Here is a 21,851-nt window from a genome sequence, read left to right as displayed (position 1 = left end):
CCTAAATCTATAAATAGATTTGCATAATTAGACCATCTAATTGACGTCACTTTCCGTTGCCTGAGAACGTTCGATGCTTATAATAATGTGCCGGGCATACATCTACGCAGTTGTCGCTCGACTATAATACTACAGTAAACCAGCTAGGCCAAAAGATGGGTTTTTGAAGTAACGAACAAAAAAAAGCCGGTTGACATTCGCTCGTGTACACACTGTCAGCGACCACAGGAAGATTTAACTTGCCGCTAAATGAGTACTGCTACGTTCGACGATGACCACGATTTGGACAATGGCATCGATATTACCAAACCGCCGCCGCCACCTCACACCTTGCTGGCGACGCCGGTCGCGGTGGATACATTGGAACGTATCGGCAGCAAGGCGAGCCTCTGTGCGTACCACCACTGCGTCATTGTAGGGCCTCCATCATCAAATTCAATGTAAGCTTCGTTTCACTTCACATCCTGCAATTTGCACCAAACATTTTAAAAATTCACACTTTTCAGATATTTAAAAAAAAAGCGAAACCAGGAAAGCTGGTAGTTGTAGATTTGGACAACTTCGTGCGAGACCGGTATAGTAGCGCCACCAAGAAAGGGATGCGAATGCTAAGTGGTTTTGCATGGTCGTATTTCGCAATTACTTTGTATTCTAAGTGTGCAAATGTCAAAGCAAATCGGACTTGCGTTTAATAACTTTAATAAACAAATCTGGGTGTTTCCTCCAGCCTCATTCTTTTGACACATGGCGAACTGATTTTAATATTGAATGAAGTTTCATTCTCTATAACCAAGCACTCTAAAACAGTTGATTGCCAACCATGTACGTTCAGTGTATGATATATTAAACATAATTAGTTGTAATAACTTATAATTAAAAAAAACACACAATTAATTGCCTTGTAAATTATTTTGAGATGTTGTTCAAAATTAAACTTTTTAATTTCAATTAAACAAAATTATTATTTATACAATTATTTATACCAAAACATAGTTAAAAATACCGATATATAGATGAACAACTCAGTAGGTAAAAGATTTACAAATTCAGAGTCAATGCTTTTTATCTACACTGTCTATAACTGCTCACATCATCTCTATTTTCCACTAAAATATTTAATATTCTACTTGCATGCTATCTTCTTGTTTTCAGCTATAATTTATTTAACTCCTTTTCTTGAGTAGTTTTTATTTATATAAAACAATAATGAGAAACTTGGGAATACTTCATTTCAAACAGAATGTCTTGTGAGCAAATATTGCTCTGTGATTGTTTCCCAATGATCCCGTCATACTAGTCAGGCTGTCTACATAGAAATGATAGTGTAAGCTCTCTGATAATAATTTTATTAACGCATAACGCAACTCGTAGATGAGATGAAAGAGGTTACAAAAAGGAATTCAAAACTTCAGTGACGACTTATTTCCTTACTGTCTCTTCAAACTCACCTTTCTCACCTCACGTTTCCATCAGGACTATCAGTGACTTTATTTTGTTGTATGAGTTGATTATTCTAAATATATTTTTAGTGATATGGATACTAAAGTTGTAACAGCTAATAGTTTATATAAGTGATGTTTTACTTTAATTCGGTGTTGAATTACTTAAGAAGAGAAATCTGATTATAATAATTCACTATGTCATATGTGTATAGTGGGATCACTGTCCTACTGTGAGGAAAATTGTTAGTGTAGACTCCCTTTTGATCTCCTTATCTACCATGTGATGTAAGAAACATAATTTACAGTCCCACCTCTTTTTCAAATATCCAATAGTGGTAGTTCAGTGCTGGTAGTTGACTTCTGTCAGCAGATTGTTTTTTTGTGTGTGAACTGATATGGAAATTTATTGTGTGTAAAAATATATATGCTCCTTTAAATCTAGAATTAAAGCTGAATAAAATGATTTATTTACTTTGGTTTTGAGGTTTGCAGTGTTTTGGGTATTTTGCTCTCATCTATACATCAACTTCTCATAAAAAGAAATCTAATACAACATGTACTATGTTATTAGCTGACCACAGTGTCCCTCTATAGACAGGTATGAAAAATGACCGTCTTTCATGGATATGATAAATATGATAATGATAATTAAGACCATATCATTAACGCTGCCCAAAACACTTAACTTGACACAAAAAGTGATCAGGGAATGTGAAGGAAACATTTTGTGACAGATATTTTAAAATAGAAAAATTAGAATTCAACTTGAACTAGTCCACCATGTTACTGGCATGCCCATTTCAATTAGTTCCAAAACATGTTTTTTTTTTTCTTCACACCTCAAACAACCATACCATACTACCCTGACTGATCCAATTCATTAACTGTCTGTTCAATCAGTGTTCAGATTGCTGTACATACTTGGTATGATAAACATATTGCATAACTTAATTTGAAATTTTTGTTGTGCAGTCGGGCTGAAATTTTTCTGTCATAGCACGTTAAAAATGAGAGAATTTCAGCGCAAATCACTGCAAACTAACTGGCTTTGTGCCCATTCCTTCCTTTTTCCCATTCTATTAAGTCTATGGATATACATAAACAAATTCAAAAAAGTAACTTTTCTTTTCAAATTTGCCTTGTGTATGCTATCTGGCCTGTACCCTTTAGTGAGATGGCTTATATTTCAACCTGAACAAAATCTAATTTTTCTTTTGAGGAATCTCAATTTTATGTTACATTTGGTTGACTTGATGGTCTGGCTATTTAACATATTAGTGTTGATGTGGTTCATATACATTTTTCCTCCCAGATTTTGACCAGAATGGCTGACATTTGTATGGCGGTCATTTTATTTTTTTATTTATCTTCATGCCATTTTCCATTTCCATACTCTCCAACAGTTGCTATGATGTCACACTTTACCCACAGTCCTTTGCTAGAGAATCAACATGGTGGACTACACGCAATACTAAAATATCTAGAGAATGAACATTTGTGGAGCTCTTTTATTTGGAAGCATTATGTTTTCTCTTTTAATCTTTTTACTTGAAGCAATCATTCTAGAATTGAGATTATGCATTCCATAGATTTTATGTTGAGCTGGTTTAAACTAACTTTGCCCAATTCATATTCTCAGGGTTGTGAATTTGTACATGCAACGATTCGCATCAGTAGCAAACAGGCATGCACGTAATGTACAATGTATAATCAATCTGCTTTGCCAAACCATTCGTGAATGAATCGGGTGAGGGGTAAGAATAAAAAATATATAGGCAGGATACTGTAACCATGAGTAAGGTTAAATTCTCGTATATTCACTTGTATTAATAATCACACCTTCTTGCAGCAAATGGGTATTTCTTGAATTACCTAGTACCCCTACGTGCCTTTACAAAGTTGTCTGTCAGGACATTCAGAGATTGTTAGTACAATTATAGTTTTAAAATGGTGTATTGATAGCACTCTGAGAATATTTACTGTAGAATACTTTATTTTCGCTGGAATTAATTTTCGCTGAAAAGGCTTTTTGGGCGTTTTGTATGGAATGTATTTTCACTGATTTTTAATGTGAAATATAGGAAAATAAGTATATTCGCTGGATTTTATTTTCACAGAATCATCCCTTCAGCGAAAATAAAGTATTCTACAGTATTTTAATTTCATGCACGTTTCATTCAAGGCCGTAATATATTGTCATCGTCGTCAAGATATTTCTTACACGAAAAATTCAACAATTCCTATAATTATTCTGTTTGATTTTTTTATCTAATTATTAAATGTTTTTTAAAAATTGCCAAGAAGTAGTTTAGTTATACCAATAATGTGACAACTCTATCATTGACGTAATTTACTTCAAGAGGGAAAGGGATACTAATTCAGAGAAATAAGTTACTGTAGAATACTTTATTTTAGCTGGAATTAATTTTCTCTGAAAACACTTTTCAAGTGTTTGTATGGAATTTATTTTCACTGATTTTTGACAAGTTGAATGTAAAACATAGGTAACATTGTATATCCGCTGGATTTTATTTTCACTAAATCATCCCTTCATCGAAACTAGCGAATATAAAGTATTCTACAGTATTATAAAATTCCTTAGCCTGCATACATGTAATGTATGTAATAATTGTATTTATGTGCTTTTCTAAAAACAAAGGGAAAAAAACAACGTTGTAATGTAGGTTTTATGAATGAAAATTTGCATGAAATATGCAAACACAAAAAAGGGATATATGCTGTGGCTTCATGGACAATATTACGCCTGTCTTATAATGCACTACTCTAGTACATATGTAACTGTTCGCAATTACAAATTGTTGAGAAATTTTTGAACTCCATAATTCCCATTCTGTTTATAGTCAAAGAGAACACTGCAGTAGCTGGTAATTCATACTTGTCATTGTTTTCTTTTTTTACAGCAAAGATCAAGACACAGTTGATGTGCACACATTTACTTTCCATGATCATGAGAAGAAAATTAAGAAAAAAAGATTGGGATGCATAGTGCATGGAACCACCAAGTGAGTCTATCCGTCTATAACTACCCATACACACACCCACTTAAAACACTTTTTCCATCCCACCCATCAACCACAAACACACCCACTGACTGACTGATCGATCAATTGGTTTATTTGGTCATACAGTCATTCATTTTTATAATTTCCAAATATATTTTTTTTTTATTTATTGTATAATTATTACATAGCAATCCTTTTATACAATGTCACAAAATTTGCAGAAATGAGAACATAATCTTCGCAAATTAAACCATGGCATTTATACCTATGTTTGATTTTGTGTTGTAACTTTTTACAGCCAATACAATTATAATTCTGTATATAAATACAAGCTGTTGAAATATAACTGTAAAAGCATGTAATACCTAAACCTACCCTCAGATGTCTGTTTCGGGATATAACCGTCTCAGTTGATTCACCATATTTTCTGTTTAATCTATTGGGAAGGCATGCATTGCTTTATAGCGTATATAATCTCTACTTACTTACTTACTTACTGATTATCACACTATGACGTACAAAAGATTAATAGTTTAAACAAAATAATGGTGTCCCATGACTCCATAGTGCAATCCCAGGGATTAACAACTTCCCCTTTAAAAAGATTTGATGCTGTTTTCTTTTTGTCTCTGTTATTCTGTTATAATGAACAAAATATTGAACTGACCTCCCATGGTATGAATGTAGTAGTAATGTGTATAGAAAATCAGCAAAGTGTGTCAATATACTGTCATTGATTTTTAATTTCCTGCCCAGTAATTTAGACTTTATAATTACTTTTCCAAAGCAATTGTTTATTGTTTGATGACATTACCACGGTTTATTAATTGAACGCTTTACCATGGTACATGTATTGTAAAATACTTTATTTTTGCTTGGAATTAATTTTCGCTATTTTCGCTGAAGGAATAATTCAGTGAAAATAAAATCCAGCAAATATACCTTTTTTCCTATATTTTACATTCGACAAGTCAAAAATCAACGAAAATTAATTCCATACAAAACACCCAAGAAGACTTTTCAGCAAAAATTAATTCCAGCTAAAATAAAGTATTTTACAGTAACCATGAAGAAATAACCTCAACATATGCAAGCATTCTCTATAAAGAACTTCTATTTATTAATTGATTATTGTTTTTTTATTTTATCTTTAGGCAATTGATGAAACATATTAAAGTAGCCACCATTTTCAGTCTAACTGTTCTCTGTGCTGTAAGTACATGTTTATCAACTTCTATAGTATTTGCAGAGTGGAAAATTTGAAAACAATAACAATATGGTCAATTATCTATATATGGTACTTGTGTCTCTGTAGAATACTTTAATTAAATTATTTTTTAATACCCGGATTTATTGCAATTTTCATAAAATTTTGATGTGGTGTTTGTAATTTGTTTCCAGATTCAAGTATTGATCGTGATATATAAATACATGTAGTACATGTATTAATCAGATTTTTGCTCGAGTACTTTAGCATGTTTCCATGGAAACAATGACTTATGATTTTCTCATAGTCTTGTGTTCATAATATTGCAGCCATTTTTAATTACCAGTAATAATTCATAAAAACTCGAAAGATTAATTATAATTAAAAAAATATCAGTTTTGTAACTTTGAACTCTCAAAAAGTTTAAGTTGACAACAAAATATTACCTTTGCAAGGAATTCCATGAAAATTATGATTTATTATAATATTATAATTAAATGCTTGCAAATTTTGCAATCTAGATTGGCATCTGTGAAATTTTCTGATTTAGATCTGTCGAAATTGCAGTTGTGAGAAATGAATAATTCATTGCTGAACCTTGGCCCACAATGCCGAGCAGCCCTGACCTGACTGTAATCCACAGCTTACAATACATTATACATCAACTTTGCACAAGACACATACATGGTTGTTATTTTTGCTTGTACCGCGATAAATACAAATTCATAAATGTGCAGTGTATATGTAGCAGAGTTCCTAAATGTTGCATTTGTATATAGACATTGATTACCTCTCAAATAAATACAGCAAGACATTAAAATCAATATCGATTGTCCTGCAATATCCCTTGGGGATGACTATAATATGTCTAGTAGAGTACAATTATTGAGGCTAGATAAAATCTACGAAAACTATTTATTGTATCTGTGAAGCAAATGAGTTATCACATTTTAAAAAGATTTCTCAAACAATGGCCTTCCTTTATAACCGAAGATATTCTAATCTGTGGTATAGGATCGGATAGCAGAAAGATACTAGCATGTTATTTTAGCTAATTTAGCTAATCTGTAATTTCGCTAATTCAAGATGTCGCTAATTTAACAGAAAGTATATTCTCACAATGTCGACACTTTAGCTAAATTTAGATTTTGTTAATTCATGTCAAGAGTCAAATCCACTAAAATTGCATGCAGCTATTTCCACGTGTTCTACTGTATTCCAGCTCTGAGGCTAATTTACATATTAAAGATGGGGGCCTTGAGCTGCTTTTTTATTTGAGTATTGAGCCAAAATGATATCACATGTAGACACTTATCATAAATACATGCCCATGATAAAGCACCATGTTTTTACTAAATTTTGACACACAGTTAATATTAGATTGGGATTATATAGATTTTCAATATGAAAAAATTGGTGAAAAACTCATCTTATGCCCCTTTAACAATGCTTTTCATTAGAAGTCTGTAACCGGTTAATTTGCCCAACTACTTTAACCAATTTTCGGCTACTTTGAAAATCTGAAATTGATAATTCACTTAGAGAATCTTTTGTTTGTGCAAGGTACAACTTAGGCGAAATATTTTTATTTGGAACGATAATTTTTTTTTGTATAGTTCTATAGGAATACATGTTTGCACAAAACCATGAAATATTTCTAAAATATCAACATATACCATTAAAAATGCCATATATACAGTATATATGGCATTTTTAATGGTATATGCCACAAATATGCCACAAATACCATCAAATATGCTACATATACTATCAAATATGCTACATATACTATCAAATATGCTACATATACCATGTACATGTATAACATCAAATATGCTACATATACCATCAAATATGCTACATATACCATCAAATATGCTACATATACCCAGTGTTCTCCCCAGAAAAATGTATCAGAGTGGTGGCTAATTTGCATATAATTTACATATCATTAGCATATGTCTGGAGATAAAGAAAGCAACAATGACAGGCTTGCATGGATGAAATTATGTCTTTATTTTTTAACAAATTTATGTACAAGATTAAATGAATCTGCTGCTGTGTGATTCCTATGTAATGTTGATTCTTCGGACTTTCATGGAAGCCCAGTGATCTGCAGCTTTTGAGAACGCCGTGATTTTCTTTGCTTCCCACTTCTAATGACATGGCCTTCTTGTGCATCTCTGAGTGTGCGTGTTTAGATAGCATATTTCGTAATATTTATACATGGCATAGAATTCCATACCAAAGAACTATTTCTGGATGTTTTTAAGTTGAATTTTCCACATATGTGACACAGCATTCCTAAAAGATAAGAAATAGGAGCGAATCAATACTTGTATTTAAAAAATATCGCCACGATCAACACGAAAATAAACAAATTGACGCCATTTTGAAAAGTCGCTAAACTAAAAAATTGACACGATAAAATTTACCCAACTATTTCAAAACACAATACTAGTATTAGTTATTTTGATAAATCGTAGCCAACAATTTTTGAACTTCCAGAAAGAAAGTCGTTTCCAAAAAAATGTTTCGACGATCGGCAAAAACTGAAGCCATACAAAAGTTTACTAAACTAGGTCAAAATACGCTTCCAAGTAAAACGCTACAAATAAATACTTTTTTTACCTTTGCCATCGGATGTTTCTCTCAGCCACGTATATTTTGTTGTCCATTGTGCATCAAATCCAGAGTTTATTTTTTTGCACCCTTCGTTGTAGCATCATCTTGGACACGTTTAGTACCACTGCCGACAGGGGTACCGGTGACAGCGTTGCTGGTGGGTTTATCGCTCGCAACCAGGGGCCCAGCAGGGCGTTCTACGCGGAACCACGACGTAATATTTCTGCTTTTTGACATCGTTGCTTCTTCCAGCCGAATATGCTACTGAGAAAATACTCGCTATTACCCCAATTAAATAGGGCGAAAGTGTTTATTGTCGAAGTACGAAGCTGTATTAGTCCATTGTCTTTGCGTAATCACTGACATGTTTCCATTCACACCTGATTTGGCTCACAGTACCGGACGCTGATGATGCTGACTAACAGATTCGCACGTGTATTTACAAGCTAAAACAAAGAGTAACAGGAAATGCCACAGAGTAGTGGGCAATCTCTCAGAGTAGCGGCATAAATAATAGAGTAGCGGCCCCGCTACGCTAAAACGCTTTGGGGAGAACACTGCATATACCACATACTATGCTACACATACCATTAAATATGCCACATATGCCATCAAATACGCCACATATACCATCAAAAATGCCACATATACCATCAAATATGCTACATATAAAATCAAATATGCTACATATAACATTAAATATGCTACATATAACATCAAATATGCTACATATAACATCAAATATGCTACATATACCATCAAATATGCTACATATACCATTAAATATGCCAATAAACATATAACAAGTACAACTTGAATATGAAGTACTGATTGATCCTAGTGACGTCTAACAGGGACGTTTATTGACAAGATGCCAAATGAGGCAAACAGATAATAATAATAATTAGACATGAAAGTGTGTCATTGAGAGGTTATTGAAAGTTCAGTAAATCTACAATGAAGTTATTGTGGGGTCACATTAAGTGTTGTTCAAAGTTTGACTTGTTATTGAGAAGTGAATAAAGATTTGTGTCATCAATATCATTCTGATTTGCACATGAATGTCAGCTATTTTGTAGTTTTTATCTAGAAAGATTAACTGCAGACTACTCCATACAAGATGTAACCTACTGTGTTTAAATTGTAAAAAATACTTTAAATTTTAATTATATAGTGAGTAACATTAACCAAAATAATAACCAGTAACTGTGATAGACCTTTTTTAAACACAACATTTTTTTGAATAATCTCCCAGCATGCAATTTTTTATAATCTTGTATATTGCAATGTATGGAATATACCTAATCTAATTTAATTTAATTTACCACAATTTTAAACCCAAACTGGTGAACAAAAATTATTTATAATGGCAGCAACCAGGGAGATGGGTTCAAGAAATTGGATTAGTTTATAATTTGGAAATAAAATCTATTAATATAATGATAGTATTAATGATTTTGCATATTAAGCAATTACAGCATATACAGTTACATTACAGCCTGAAAAACTAAATTGCATGGCAGTAAAGGAATCCCTAAAATCAAACAAACAACCATTAAAACCATTAAAACAAGATCACTCAGTCAATTGCTGAATTACAACAATGTCAAAGGCAACTCACTGTAATATCCCAGTTTATTTTTTTTTTAAGACTCGACCATGGTCACAGTCTAAAAACACTGTTAACTTTTATCACATTCTGTATACCATCTATTAAATGAATAATAACAATATAATTGAGATAATTGTAAGGACATTTTTATAAAGGCATAAAATATAGAAAGAAATGATAGTCATTTCATCTAAATATTTCTCTTGATAGAACTGATTTTCATCATATTCATCATGTCTCCAGAGAGAATGAAGGAATTACAATTCTGTGAACTTCCATCAGTTTATCTCAGACATGTCTGAATCAATTATATTCAATCTTGACACAATAATATGTACAGTTTTGCAGTTTTGTTGACCAGATTCAAGATGGCTGCCTGATAGCCATTCAAGTTTTAAAAAATCGTGCGTTTCTTTCCAATTCTGCCAAACAAGTATTCCAGGAAAAAAATCATATATGCAATGCATATTGGGTTGCAGGTGTACCTTGTTATTTTTGAGATTCAATATGACCATTTGGCGACCATTTTGTTTTTTCCCGTTTTGTTTTTCTACATATTGTTTCCCTCTTTTTTACTTTTTACTTTTTAATCTCAGTGACATATGTTTAGCTCCGCTGTTGACTTTGTCGAGCGGAGCTTATCATATGAGTGATTGTCCGCCGTCGTCGTCGTCGTCCGTGTCAATGTTTTACTTTTTCGACTTCTTCTTGAAAACTACAAGCCTGAATGCTTTGATACTTGGTGTATATGTACCTTGGGTAGACCTCTCTTAGGTTTGTTCATTTCATGTTGATCTCTTCAATTCTCTAATTTTGGTGAATATTTTTGTTATTTTTGGTAAAAAGTGATATTTTCGACTTCTTGTTAAAAACCGCAAATGCAATTACTTTGATATAACATATATAGGTACTACATGTGGACCTCTCTCAGATTTGTTCATTTTGTAATGATATCTTTAATTCTCTAATTTTGGTGAATATCTTTGTCATTTTTGGTAAAAAGTGATATTTTCGACTTCTTGTTAAAAACCGCAAGTCCAATTGCTTTGATACTACATATATAGGTACTACATGTGGACCTCTCTCAGATTTGTTCATTTCGTGATGATATCTTCAATTCTCTAATTTTGGTGAATATTTTTGTAATTTTTGGTAAAAAGTGATATTTTCGACTTCTTGTTAAAAACCGCAAGTCCGATTGCTTTGATATTACATATATAGGTACTACACGTGGACCTTTCTCAGATTTGTTCATTTTGTGATGATATCTTCAATTCTCTAATTTTGGGGAATATTTTTGTAATTTTTGGTAAAAAGTGATATTTTCGACTTCTTGTTAAAAATCAATAGTTCAATTGCTTTGATATTACATATATAGATACTACATGTAGACCTTTCTCAGATTTGTTCATTTTGTGATGATATCTTCAGTTCTCTAATTTTGGTGAATATTTTTGCCATTTTTGGTAAAAAGTGATATTTTCGACTTCTTGTTGAAAACTGTAAATCCGATTGCTTTGATATTACATATATAGCTACTACATGTGGAACTCTCTCAGATTTGTTCATTTTGTGATGATATCTTCAATTCTCTAATTAATTTATTTTGGTGAATATTTTTGTAATTTTTGGTAAAAAGTGATATTTTCGACTTCTTGTTAAAACTGTAAGTCCGATTGCTTTGACACTATTCATATTGTTCATTTTCTAATGATGTCTTCAGTTCTTTAATTGAAATGTGCATTGCTAACAGCGGAGCTATCTCAGCCGATAGGCTGCTTGTTTTAAAATACCACTTAAATTATTATCTGATGTAAACTGCAAATTTTGTCACAGCCGAATTTTTTCCATAAATCAATATGTGAAGTGAAGGGAAAGTGTTCCAAAGCTACACATGTAATTCCTGTTCAAGATATTGAAAACTGAAAAACAACATTTGAAATTTAACTGAATTTCTGATATTAACATAAACCTATAATTTGCCAGTGTGATTCTGACTAGATAACAACAAATTGATCCTGACCAGAAAGAAATATCATAAATATTTAATATCTAACAATACACGTATTGCTTTAGTCTGACGTCAATGGACACCAATGATTATATCCTGCTTCAGTAATATCAATCCTCGCCTACAGTTCTGATTACCCCCCTGTCCACACGTATGTCTGTCACATCAGTAGCCCTTATTGAAAGACATTGTACACTGATCTGATCTACATATTTAATAACCATATTTGGTCATGTGTGGTCTCATTAAAAATGCGTAACTATCATATCCTTTGCAGATAGAGACATTCAACCAGTGCTTTATTGAAAACATTTGAGCTCATAACCTGATCAACGTATTTTAACTCTTTTGTCACAACTTGCAAAATAAACCAGCGTAATATTGTCCATAATGTTTTCAACAATTTGTTTACCACTTCTTAAAAACTACAAGCCTGATAGCTTTGATATTTGGTTTATATGTACATGTACCTTGGGTATACCTCACCTAGATTGTGCATTTCATGATGATATCTTTACATTCTCTAATTTTGGTGAATATTTTTATCATTTTTGGTAAAAAGTGATATATTTCTGACTTCTTCTTAAAAACTACAAGCCTGATTGCTTTGATATTTGGTTTATATGTACCTTGGGTATACCTCACCTAGATTTGTGTATTTCATGATGATATCTTTACATTCTCTAAGTTTGGTGAATATTTTTATCATTTTTGGTAAAAAGTGATATATTTCTGACTTCTTCTTAAAAACTACAAGCCTGATTGCTTTGATATTTGGTTTATATGTACCTTGGGTATACCTCACCTAGATTTGTTTATTTCATGATGATATCTTTACATTCTCTAATTTTGGTGAAAAGTGATATATTTCTAACTTCTTGTTAAAAACTGCAAGCTTGATTGATTTGATATTATACATAAAGGTACTACAGGTGGATCATCACTCTCAGATTTGTCCATTTTTGTTATATCTTTAATTGAAATGTGCATTGCTCACAGCAGAGCTATCTCAGCCGAGAGGCTGCTTGTTGTGGGGCAACATTAGCTGTATGGCTGACCGTCAGACGCCTATTTAAAACACAGCAACAGACAACGGATTATCGGTAGAGAATTTAACATAAATCTTCGAAATTTGAAGTAGGACTCTGATATATTTCTTGTGGTATTGGTATCCTTCTTGTAATTATTTGATGGTTGGAATTTGTTTAAATAATGAGGTATATGATTATTAACATGTTTGATCTATTTTGTGAATGATTTCTACTCTAACAACTACAGACGGGGCAATGTTTTGCTCTTTTTTAGGTATAATTTTCCCATTCATATTTTGGCCACAGTAGAGGCTTACAGCAGGGGATGTGTTAAAACATGGTTGCCGGCTCCATACTTGTCAATATAATTAGCCATTTGTCATTTGCTCTATTATTAGTGAATCTTTCATACAAGCGTATACGTGTATAAGCCCTTGATTGCATTTGATATATACATGTACCTGAATCATTAAAATGAAACTTATTTTGACCATAGAAGAACATCTGTAATTCACATAAGAGCATGCACTAATAATAGAGCAAATATGGTACATCTATTGATAGGTTTCTATTTACTGGTATTATTTTTTTTGCCAGGAGTCCATTTATATGAGCATTTTGCTAACTTTGGATTGTGGATAATTCCTTTGTACGAGATATTTCTTTCCAGTTGTTGACAACTGTCGACACTTTGATGCTGATGACGTAAATGTAAAGGTTACTGTAAAACATGTCTTTTTCGTGAGCATGTCTTTTAATGAATTTAGCAAGAGAACTGATTGGCTAATACAAGATGTCGCTAATGACTTTATTATAAATTCAAAACGACCAATGCTTGGGGATTTGTATACAGTAATCCGGAACGTAAAAATCTGGGGCGCTTCCTAATTACACTTACAGTTTTCTTTGTTTTTACCACAATTCGCTAAAATTGCATGCCGCTTTTTCAACATGTTTTACAGTATTTCCTACGGTATTTTTTTTTCACTGAGGAGATAATTTGTCAATGTCATCTATTCATGTTAGATATATGTCTGCGATCTCAAGATTATGAAATAATAATTACTTCCAGGAATTAGTATTAATTTAATCTGTAGTACAGGATTGGCTTAATCTGGCGGTTGATACGAAGCACCTATTGGCGTCAAACTAAGAAAATAAGCTTTCTGTTGTGTTTATCACATGCATAATTTGTATAGTTTGGAAACTTACACAACTATGGATAAATGATTACTACATGTGAATGTCCTTTCTGCTTGTTCTAATTTTGCTTACCGTATTACCCCGGGCAAGCGCCCAGGGGCCTGAACATACAAAATCAAATAAAATTTGGAGTGGGCGCTTACCCGAGGACCACCCCAAAAAAGATTTTAAAAAGTTGTTTTTGTGATCGTATGATAAGGTCAAATAAAGGAATGCTTTCGTACACTTTGTACACGTACTTATTTCTTGATTTATGCAAGGTTTCAATAAACGTGAGCACTCGGTCAAGAACTGTGGGAACACTAAGACACAGGATCGAATTTCAAGAATAAAACTTGTTTTATGTCAGCGAATGAAGTTGTATTACTCACTGAAATTGGCTACAAAGTATAGTAAGTATTGTAATCAATGCACGGTTACTTTTTTAGTAACTGTGATCAGTGCAAGTCGAAACGGCCGGGAAAAACTACTGCTTGTAATCCAAGATGGCGATGACCTCATTAACATAATTTTGTTCACGCACGTATTGATACATCGCATCGTAATTACTGAAGAATAGCTAAGTGCTTCAAACCATTAATTACTGAAGAATAGCTAAGTGCTTCAAACCACTCACCAAGGTATGGATTATTGCAATATTGGATTCATCGTGAATGAAGAGAAAGCAGAACGTGTGCGCCACATGCTGCGTGGTTCATTTTACGTTGTTAAGTTCCAAAGAGTTTTTACGTAAAAACACAAACAAAATGGCCCTTTTTAGGGCCACCACACACTCCAAAAAGAGAACTACCGTAACAAACACACTATTTAAATAAATAAAACGCGTTCGTTTTTGACAAATAAAACTTTATTGTTGACCCCGTTCTTGGTTAAAAATCACCCTGGGCGTTTAACAGAGGATGTCCCCAACATGTAACTTTTGTGAAAACAAAGGTGTGGGCGCTTGCCCAGGGAGGGGCGCGTGCCCGGGGTAATACGGTATTCTTAATTTTTGAGACATCCACAGAGATTTTTAAATCTCTCTCAAAGAGATATTGAATATTATTAACACTGATAATAACCTTATTATCTTGCACATATGTTTCATATTCTGTAGTCATTTATTGAATGTTTTAGAAAGGCAATTTAATTCGGCAATTTTGTTTAATAAAATTGTTATGCTTTATTAACAAATTAAGATTATTATGATCAATTCACATTGCGATAGTGAATTTAATAGGATGTATGTTTCGTGTGAATCAGCCATTATTGAGGTAAAGACGCTGACACTGGGTAGTTGTCATTATCAAAGTTTACCTAACTATGAAAACTTTCCAGCTGATCTGAATGTAACACAGGCAAAAAGTTTTAATTCATTGTTACAATATCTATTGAATTTAGAAAAGTTTTCTTTCTGTACTCAGAGAGGCAAACATCACAAAACACAAACATGTCTCTAAAACTTGTTTTTTCTCAACAATTAATGATAATAGAAAAATTTTGACTTGAAATTCAAACGTTGCATTAATTTTATTTCAAAGTGATTGCAATGCAAGAACTTTTACTTCATGTCCACATTTAATAAAAGGAATTATTAATTGGTGTTCTTAATGCACAGACAGATAATGTAATGAATGTATGATAGTCGCTATTTTTATGAGATGGTATAACATTTTATTGGCAGTAAATTAATAAATAATGAAGTAAATTATTATGTTTGGGTACAGGTAATGTTGAGAAAACTTAATAAAAGATAAAATTAATACTCAGAAACATGGAGACTTGGCAATCAAAATGTCTAATTCATTTACATAGTCAATGTAGGTTAGAAACTGCGAGTCGCATATAAATGACTATTACAGCAAAAGCATTTTCAGTCGTTACGAAGACTGCATATACTTTGCACTTGAATAATTGATGCAAATCAGATTTACTAAATTCAACTAGATTTGAGAATGAAATTATTGTGTTTTGGAGGTGAAAATGGGGAAGATATTATACTAACTGAGGTCATGTGAAAGTGACCTTTATCCATAAACCAATCATATTGCAGGAATTTTAAATATTGCCTTCTATGGAGACATTATCACATTAAATTATATCAAAGTTCTAATATAGATTGGACACTAATCAACTACATTTGTATCCAATCAACGTTACAAATAAAGCTATCTGTATAGTGCTATTATAGTTATTTGTAGTTGAATTTCTTTGTAAGGGCATAGCAACATCCCCAAGGTGGTTCGATGTCATATGACAGCTGCATAGCAACACAGACTGATAAAATCATGTACTTATGTACTGCATGTCTTTCACTACAATTATGTTTATCTTGATCACAAAACCCGTATTTAGCTTTTAAGGCTATTTCCTAACTAGTTCAGTGTGCTTTGAATACTCAGTGTACAAATTGGTATGTACAGTAACTGTGATATGCTCCAGTCTTTGTACATGTACATGTATTATCAGAGCTTAAGTTATTATTACTCTGCGGAAAAACACCATCTGTTTTGTTTTAAGTTATTTTGGGATTCTTACAATTATTTTAAACTTATTGCTTTGCTTGGAATTATTAAAGATCATGGTTGACATCTATTAATAACAATATTACAAGAATTGTCTCATGTTGATACTGAAAACAATAATTTCATAAGTCATTCTCAAACCTTGTCATTGAAAAACCAATTAATTTCTCTGCACCTCCATGTCAGACCCATTTTATAATTTTATTCAGTCCAAATATCTTATTGTCTGAATTGTTGTCTGACTTCCACATTTCAATGTATTTGCCTTGCTTTTTAACATGTTATCGTTTTTTTTATTTGTTGTGGAATATGTGGGAAATATAGTTCTGGTACTAAATACTAATATTTATCAACTCATAACATCTAAAAATAAAACATAAATAGAACATAAAAATGGACATAATGTACACAACATAACAAAGAAAAAACCCCACAAACTCCTAATCATTCTAAAACACAGTTACTGTCTGGGTAGTAAGATTGGCTTAAACGAATTGAGCTTCGGGAAATGATGGAAATACATTTATTACTATCATAACTGGTTCCAAAATAATTGATATGAATTTCTGCAATCTATGTTCTGGGAAATTTATACAGTATCGTGTACAGTTGTCACATGTTCTAGATTTAACTGCTATCTGTTTGTATCTGCCAGTTTCAATTTTAGGACAATGATTACGAACTCTGAATCTAGTTCAGTTCATTTCAAGCTACCGGTATAAACACACGTTAACCTTTTCACTATCAATCGTTCTTGCCCAAATTTATCTGCACTTTTTTTGTATATTCTTCAATATTTCTGGACATAAACCCTAATTTTGGAGCCAACAGAAAAGATTTGAGTCAATTTTAAATTTTTACTCAAAATGTTTTCTATTTTTGTCTATTTTGTGATGAAAAGAGGGAACTGGTGGTGAAAAGGTTAAACATTCTGTAATATCTGTAAAGTATTAACAGAAGAAATTTGCTCTCTATGGTCATTTTCCCACTGTTTTTAAAATAATTTTGTTTGATCTCTATGTATGCATGATGTTTGAATATATAATTTGAAATAGATTGACATGAAGACCAATTTTTTTTCTCGCGCAGATCATCATGTCCATGCAGAATGAACGTGAAGAAGGCGGATATGCATGTACTGTGTCGAATACTATGAATGAGAGTATCCTTTACAAAAGGCATCAGTGTTGCCATGGTTTCAGTTGATGTAGTTACAAACGCATTGATAAATATGGTTAATTGTCAAATAGATTTGCTAAGGATTTGCGAGTAGTTATCCTATTAGGTCTCATATTGTGATTGTGTTAGGGGGTTGGTAGTCACTTTTTATGGCAAGGCTCCCTAACCTGGTAAATATTATGAGTTTGAATTAATCCATACTATTCCATTATACTGAAACTTTGTTTATGTAAAAAAAAAAAAAGAAATTATTTTCAATGAAAAACATTATTTATTATAAATATGTCAATGTTTTTGTCAATGTTTTACTGGAACAGAAAATTATTTTCACACAATTTATTTACCATGGAATATCTTCTCAGCACACTCAGCAAAAAAAAAGTGGGTATGTGATGCTTAATTATTGCCTAAAAACTATAATCAATATATATTGTAAAAACGATAATAAACAAAATAAAATGAATTTTGACTCAAAAATTAATAAATGATTATTAATAGTTATAATTTCTGACCAATACATTAGTTGTTTATATCATTGATAAACATAACTAGTTATTAAAGTTCTTTACTGATGTTGTTTCTGTAGCCTTATTAAAGGTCTTTAATAAGGCGACTGATATTAAATAATTGATGCTCTGATTTTATGGGAACTGCAAAATGTCATTTGTGTTCCATCATGTATGGACTTACAATTAATCACCTTTGATTCAAATTTCTGTTGCCTGGATATTTCCCAACATCAATAATTTCAATAGCTGTATGAATAATATCTAATAGTGCTTCTACACAAATTGTTATACAGCTTCATAAATAGTAAATGTAGTTGCGAGATTTATTTTTTATCTTCTTGTACAAATCTTTTGGGGGAAAATTCTCTTCAACACCATCTCCATTTTTGAAATCTAGTTTTCATAAATAACTAATTCACAATTGTATGGGTTCAACTTTTGACTTTTTACTCAAAATATATGCACAAATATTCTCCTGTGAATATTATTTTATCTCACTATAGTTCAAAAGGTCAGAGAAAAATGAGAAATAACAGGAAATGGAAATCAGTATCAAAATCCTGTCATAGAAGGGTTTCTACATGGAATAATATCCAAATTGCTTTTTTGTTGCTGTCGATAAGAATGTAACATAAGTGTTATAATTTTTGCTGAGGTATATGTTGTAGAATATTTGAAATGTTATTTATCTCCAAACGAGTATTTTTTTCAGAGTGTACTGTACATGGATTTTTATAACATGTATCACTAACACCCTGGTAAGATCAAAATGGCTGCCAAGATCAAAGTTGTTGCTGGGATAAAAATGGCTGACGCGATCAAAATGGCTGCCAAAATCAGAATGGCTGCTGAGACCAAAAAGGCTGCCAAAATCTTCCACAAGACTTGTTTTGTTTTACCAACAGTGTTAAATTATCTTCTGTCATTGCATCCATTGTTTCTTAGATATATGTTACCATGATATTTAGAACAGAGTATGCAATAATGGTAAAGAATGAAATACTAATTGAGGGCAATTACAAGTCTTGTGGCTCTTAACTCTCAATGAAATCGCAGCAACCATTTTTTGCCCTATTACATCACCAACTTGTATACTTGATCAGAATTGCATGAAAACAAATATACCAAAGAATGGTTTCAAATCAAATATTTCCCTGGTTTGATAAAACAATATTTAAATGTTTATTTTAGTGGTTTTTGCACGACTCAAATGTAGTGAGACATAACAACCATGGGATATTGAAATCTGCAAGTCGTCCATCAACTGATTATCCATTCTTTTTGAAACACTGACAAAGATACACAAAATAAATTTAATCTTAAATTCATCTCCATGTTCACATCAGAACTATAGATAAAAGAATATCCCACCATATTCCCTATATACAGTGCTTGCAATAAAATAGATTTTCCCCCATGAATATCAGTTCGTTGTTTGTTTCCTCAACTCATTTACACAGCTCTGAACATATCTGATAACACTATGGAGTCTGACAGTGGATACATACAGATAATTGCTAGAGGGGCGTTTGAAGATCCGAATCGAATGGCGTCCAGGTACAACGTCACAATACAGGTAGTCAGGGCAGGCGGTGAACCTATACCAAGTGCTCATCCGTGGGTATTACCCATATCCAAGGATATCACTCTTGAAGGTGGTGAACCCGCACAGTTCAAGGAGATGTTCCCATTAGAAAGAACTAGGTAAGATTTCAAGGGTAGATTATCTGGGGCTTGAATGACCTTTCTCTTGAGATTGAGGTCATGGGTGTTGTGTACTAGTTAATTTCACTTTCTGTTTAACATTTATATATGAAATGGTTGACTAGAACAACACTATGTTGAAACAATTTTGTCGAAAGTTGAATATATCATTATTTAAAGTATGAAATCATTACATGTATTTGTCTATTGTGTAAAAGAAATGATTTTCTAAGAAAGTAGCAGGCATTCCACAGGCAAGTCTAAAACGATTAACTGTAGACAGATTTTGACGTAAAATTTTCACTACTTGATGTGCTAAAATATATATGTATTTTTTAAATCCCTGTCTGAAACCTCCAGTAACTTTGAATACTTGATTGAACAATTTATTGAGTTGGTAAAATCTTCCATTTATCCACTCTAACCATTTAACACTTCATTGCATCAGTAATCTGTCAGAAAGCATCCTGTTAGCCTAATGCTCATCACCCTAAAGACTCTGGTTACCTTCTACAATTCTCTAATGGGTCTATAGCCTTCTGATAGGTTAAACAGTGACCTACTGAGTCAAAGTGCAAATGTCGCGGACTGTCCTTTGATGAAAACAGCGAAGGTGGCAAGTCACTCAAAGGAGATCAAATCCAATGCGATTCACAAAATAAAGTTCTTGTCACTAGATTGCAGTATTTAAAACACAAATGAATAAAATCTCAACAGTGCCTTTGTTTGAAAACCAGTTTGTAATTATATACAAAATGCGTCCTTGTTTTGAGGATGTCAATTTGCAGTATTGTAACAAAAACTACAGTTTAAACTTGACTTTATCAGTAATGTGAATCTCCCTATGGCAAGGTTTCAATGTTTTCACTATGCCTGTTGTTCATTTTAATTACATCACTCTGTCCCAAAGGATATCAAGAGACATTAACTAGGGATAAAATACTGGCAGTAATGACTTCTAAAAATGCTGACTGTCTGACTGCAAAGTGAATGATGCGGTTGAGTTCTCCGACATCCTTGCCACATGTGTCCAGAATCTATAACAGATTAGAGTAGTACTATAATAGGAGTAATGTTCACTACGTTCAAATTTCACTATTTATATCAAGTGCATTTTCCAGCTTAATTGCACGATTTGTCAGAGAAGCGATCAACTTTAAGCTAATATTCATGTACTCATTTGTTTGAATTTGGTGAATTTATCAGTCTGTGAAATTAGCGACCTTTAATCCCAGTGGACGATAAAGCTGCTTGTTTACTGTACCTAATTGATATTCCATATCTGGGTATTTAATCACATATGTTAAAATACATTATACATATATTAATCTCAATTGTTACAGTCCAATTACCCTCTCACCATGCTAACTAATAATGCCCACTTGTGATGCGAGTACCCTCTTGAGACAGAAATGTTTTCGTTTTTTTCACAAAGAAAAATAATAGGGTTATGAGGCCAATCATATATTTTTTTCCAATTTGTAGTCATTATGTACAAGTAAATTTGGAAAGGGGTAATCAATGCAAAGCTACTTGTGCCCGATTGGTTACCCAACCCTGACACCTAACTGACACATCAATTAGACAGCAGCTTGGTTGCTGATGTTCTTTTTTATATATTTGCCTTGTATTCTTTGACTGGACTGCATCCTGAAAATGATTAAAAACAAAGTCATTGCTTAAATTAAAAAAAAAATTGATAAAAAGAAAAGAAAAGACTTCACATAAGTAACGCTCCACAAATGTTTACTGCTAATAAACTTTTTCTTTCTTGAAATTCACAAATTGTGAAATTAAAGCA

At 32.4% G+C, this 21,851-nt stretch overlaps 1 protein-coding gene and 1 long non-coding RNA gene across 3 annotated transcripts in view; one reads left to right on the top strand and one right to left on the bottom strand.

Annotated features, from left to right (window-relative positions):
• The window catches only part of LOC102807204 (P protein-like), a 47,376-nt gene that overhangs the window by 9,121 nt on the left and 16,404 nt on the right, over nt 1-21,851 (top strand). For both annotated transcript variants that reach the window (XM_085497977.1, XM_006812394.3), the window contains exons 3-6: nt 4,364-4,465; nt 5,620-5,677; nt 17,748-17,820; nt 19,807-20,050. In XM_085497977.1, coding sequence (XP_085354103.1) covers nt 4,364-4,465; nt 5,620-5,677; nt 17,748-17,820; nt 19,807-20,050 — 477 coding nt within the window. The remainder of the gene's footprint in view (nt 1-4,363; nt 4,466-5,619; nt 5,678-17,747; nt 17,821-19,806; nt 20,051-21,851) is intronic.
• LOC144362815 (uncharacterized) lies at nt 7,670-8,469 on the bottom strand. The gene is made up of 2 exons (XR_013422633.2): nt 8,304-8,469; nt 7,670-7,976 (listed from the first exon to the last, which is right to left on the bottom strand). It is a non-coding gene; the product is annotated as an uncharacterized LOC144362815 (long non-coding RNA).

The sequence above is a fragment of the Saccoglossus kowalevskii genome, chromosome 4 (assembly GCF_978046115.1).
Source record: "Saccoglossus kowalevskii chromosome 4, keSacKowa6.1, whole genome shotgun sequence".
NCBI lineage: Eukaryota > Metazoa > Hemichordata > Enteropneusta > Harrimaniidae > Saccoglossus > Saccoglossus kowalevskii.
Note: the sequence above shows the minus strand (reverse complement) of the source record. Positions and strands in the feature narration are given on the sequence as shown.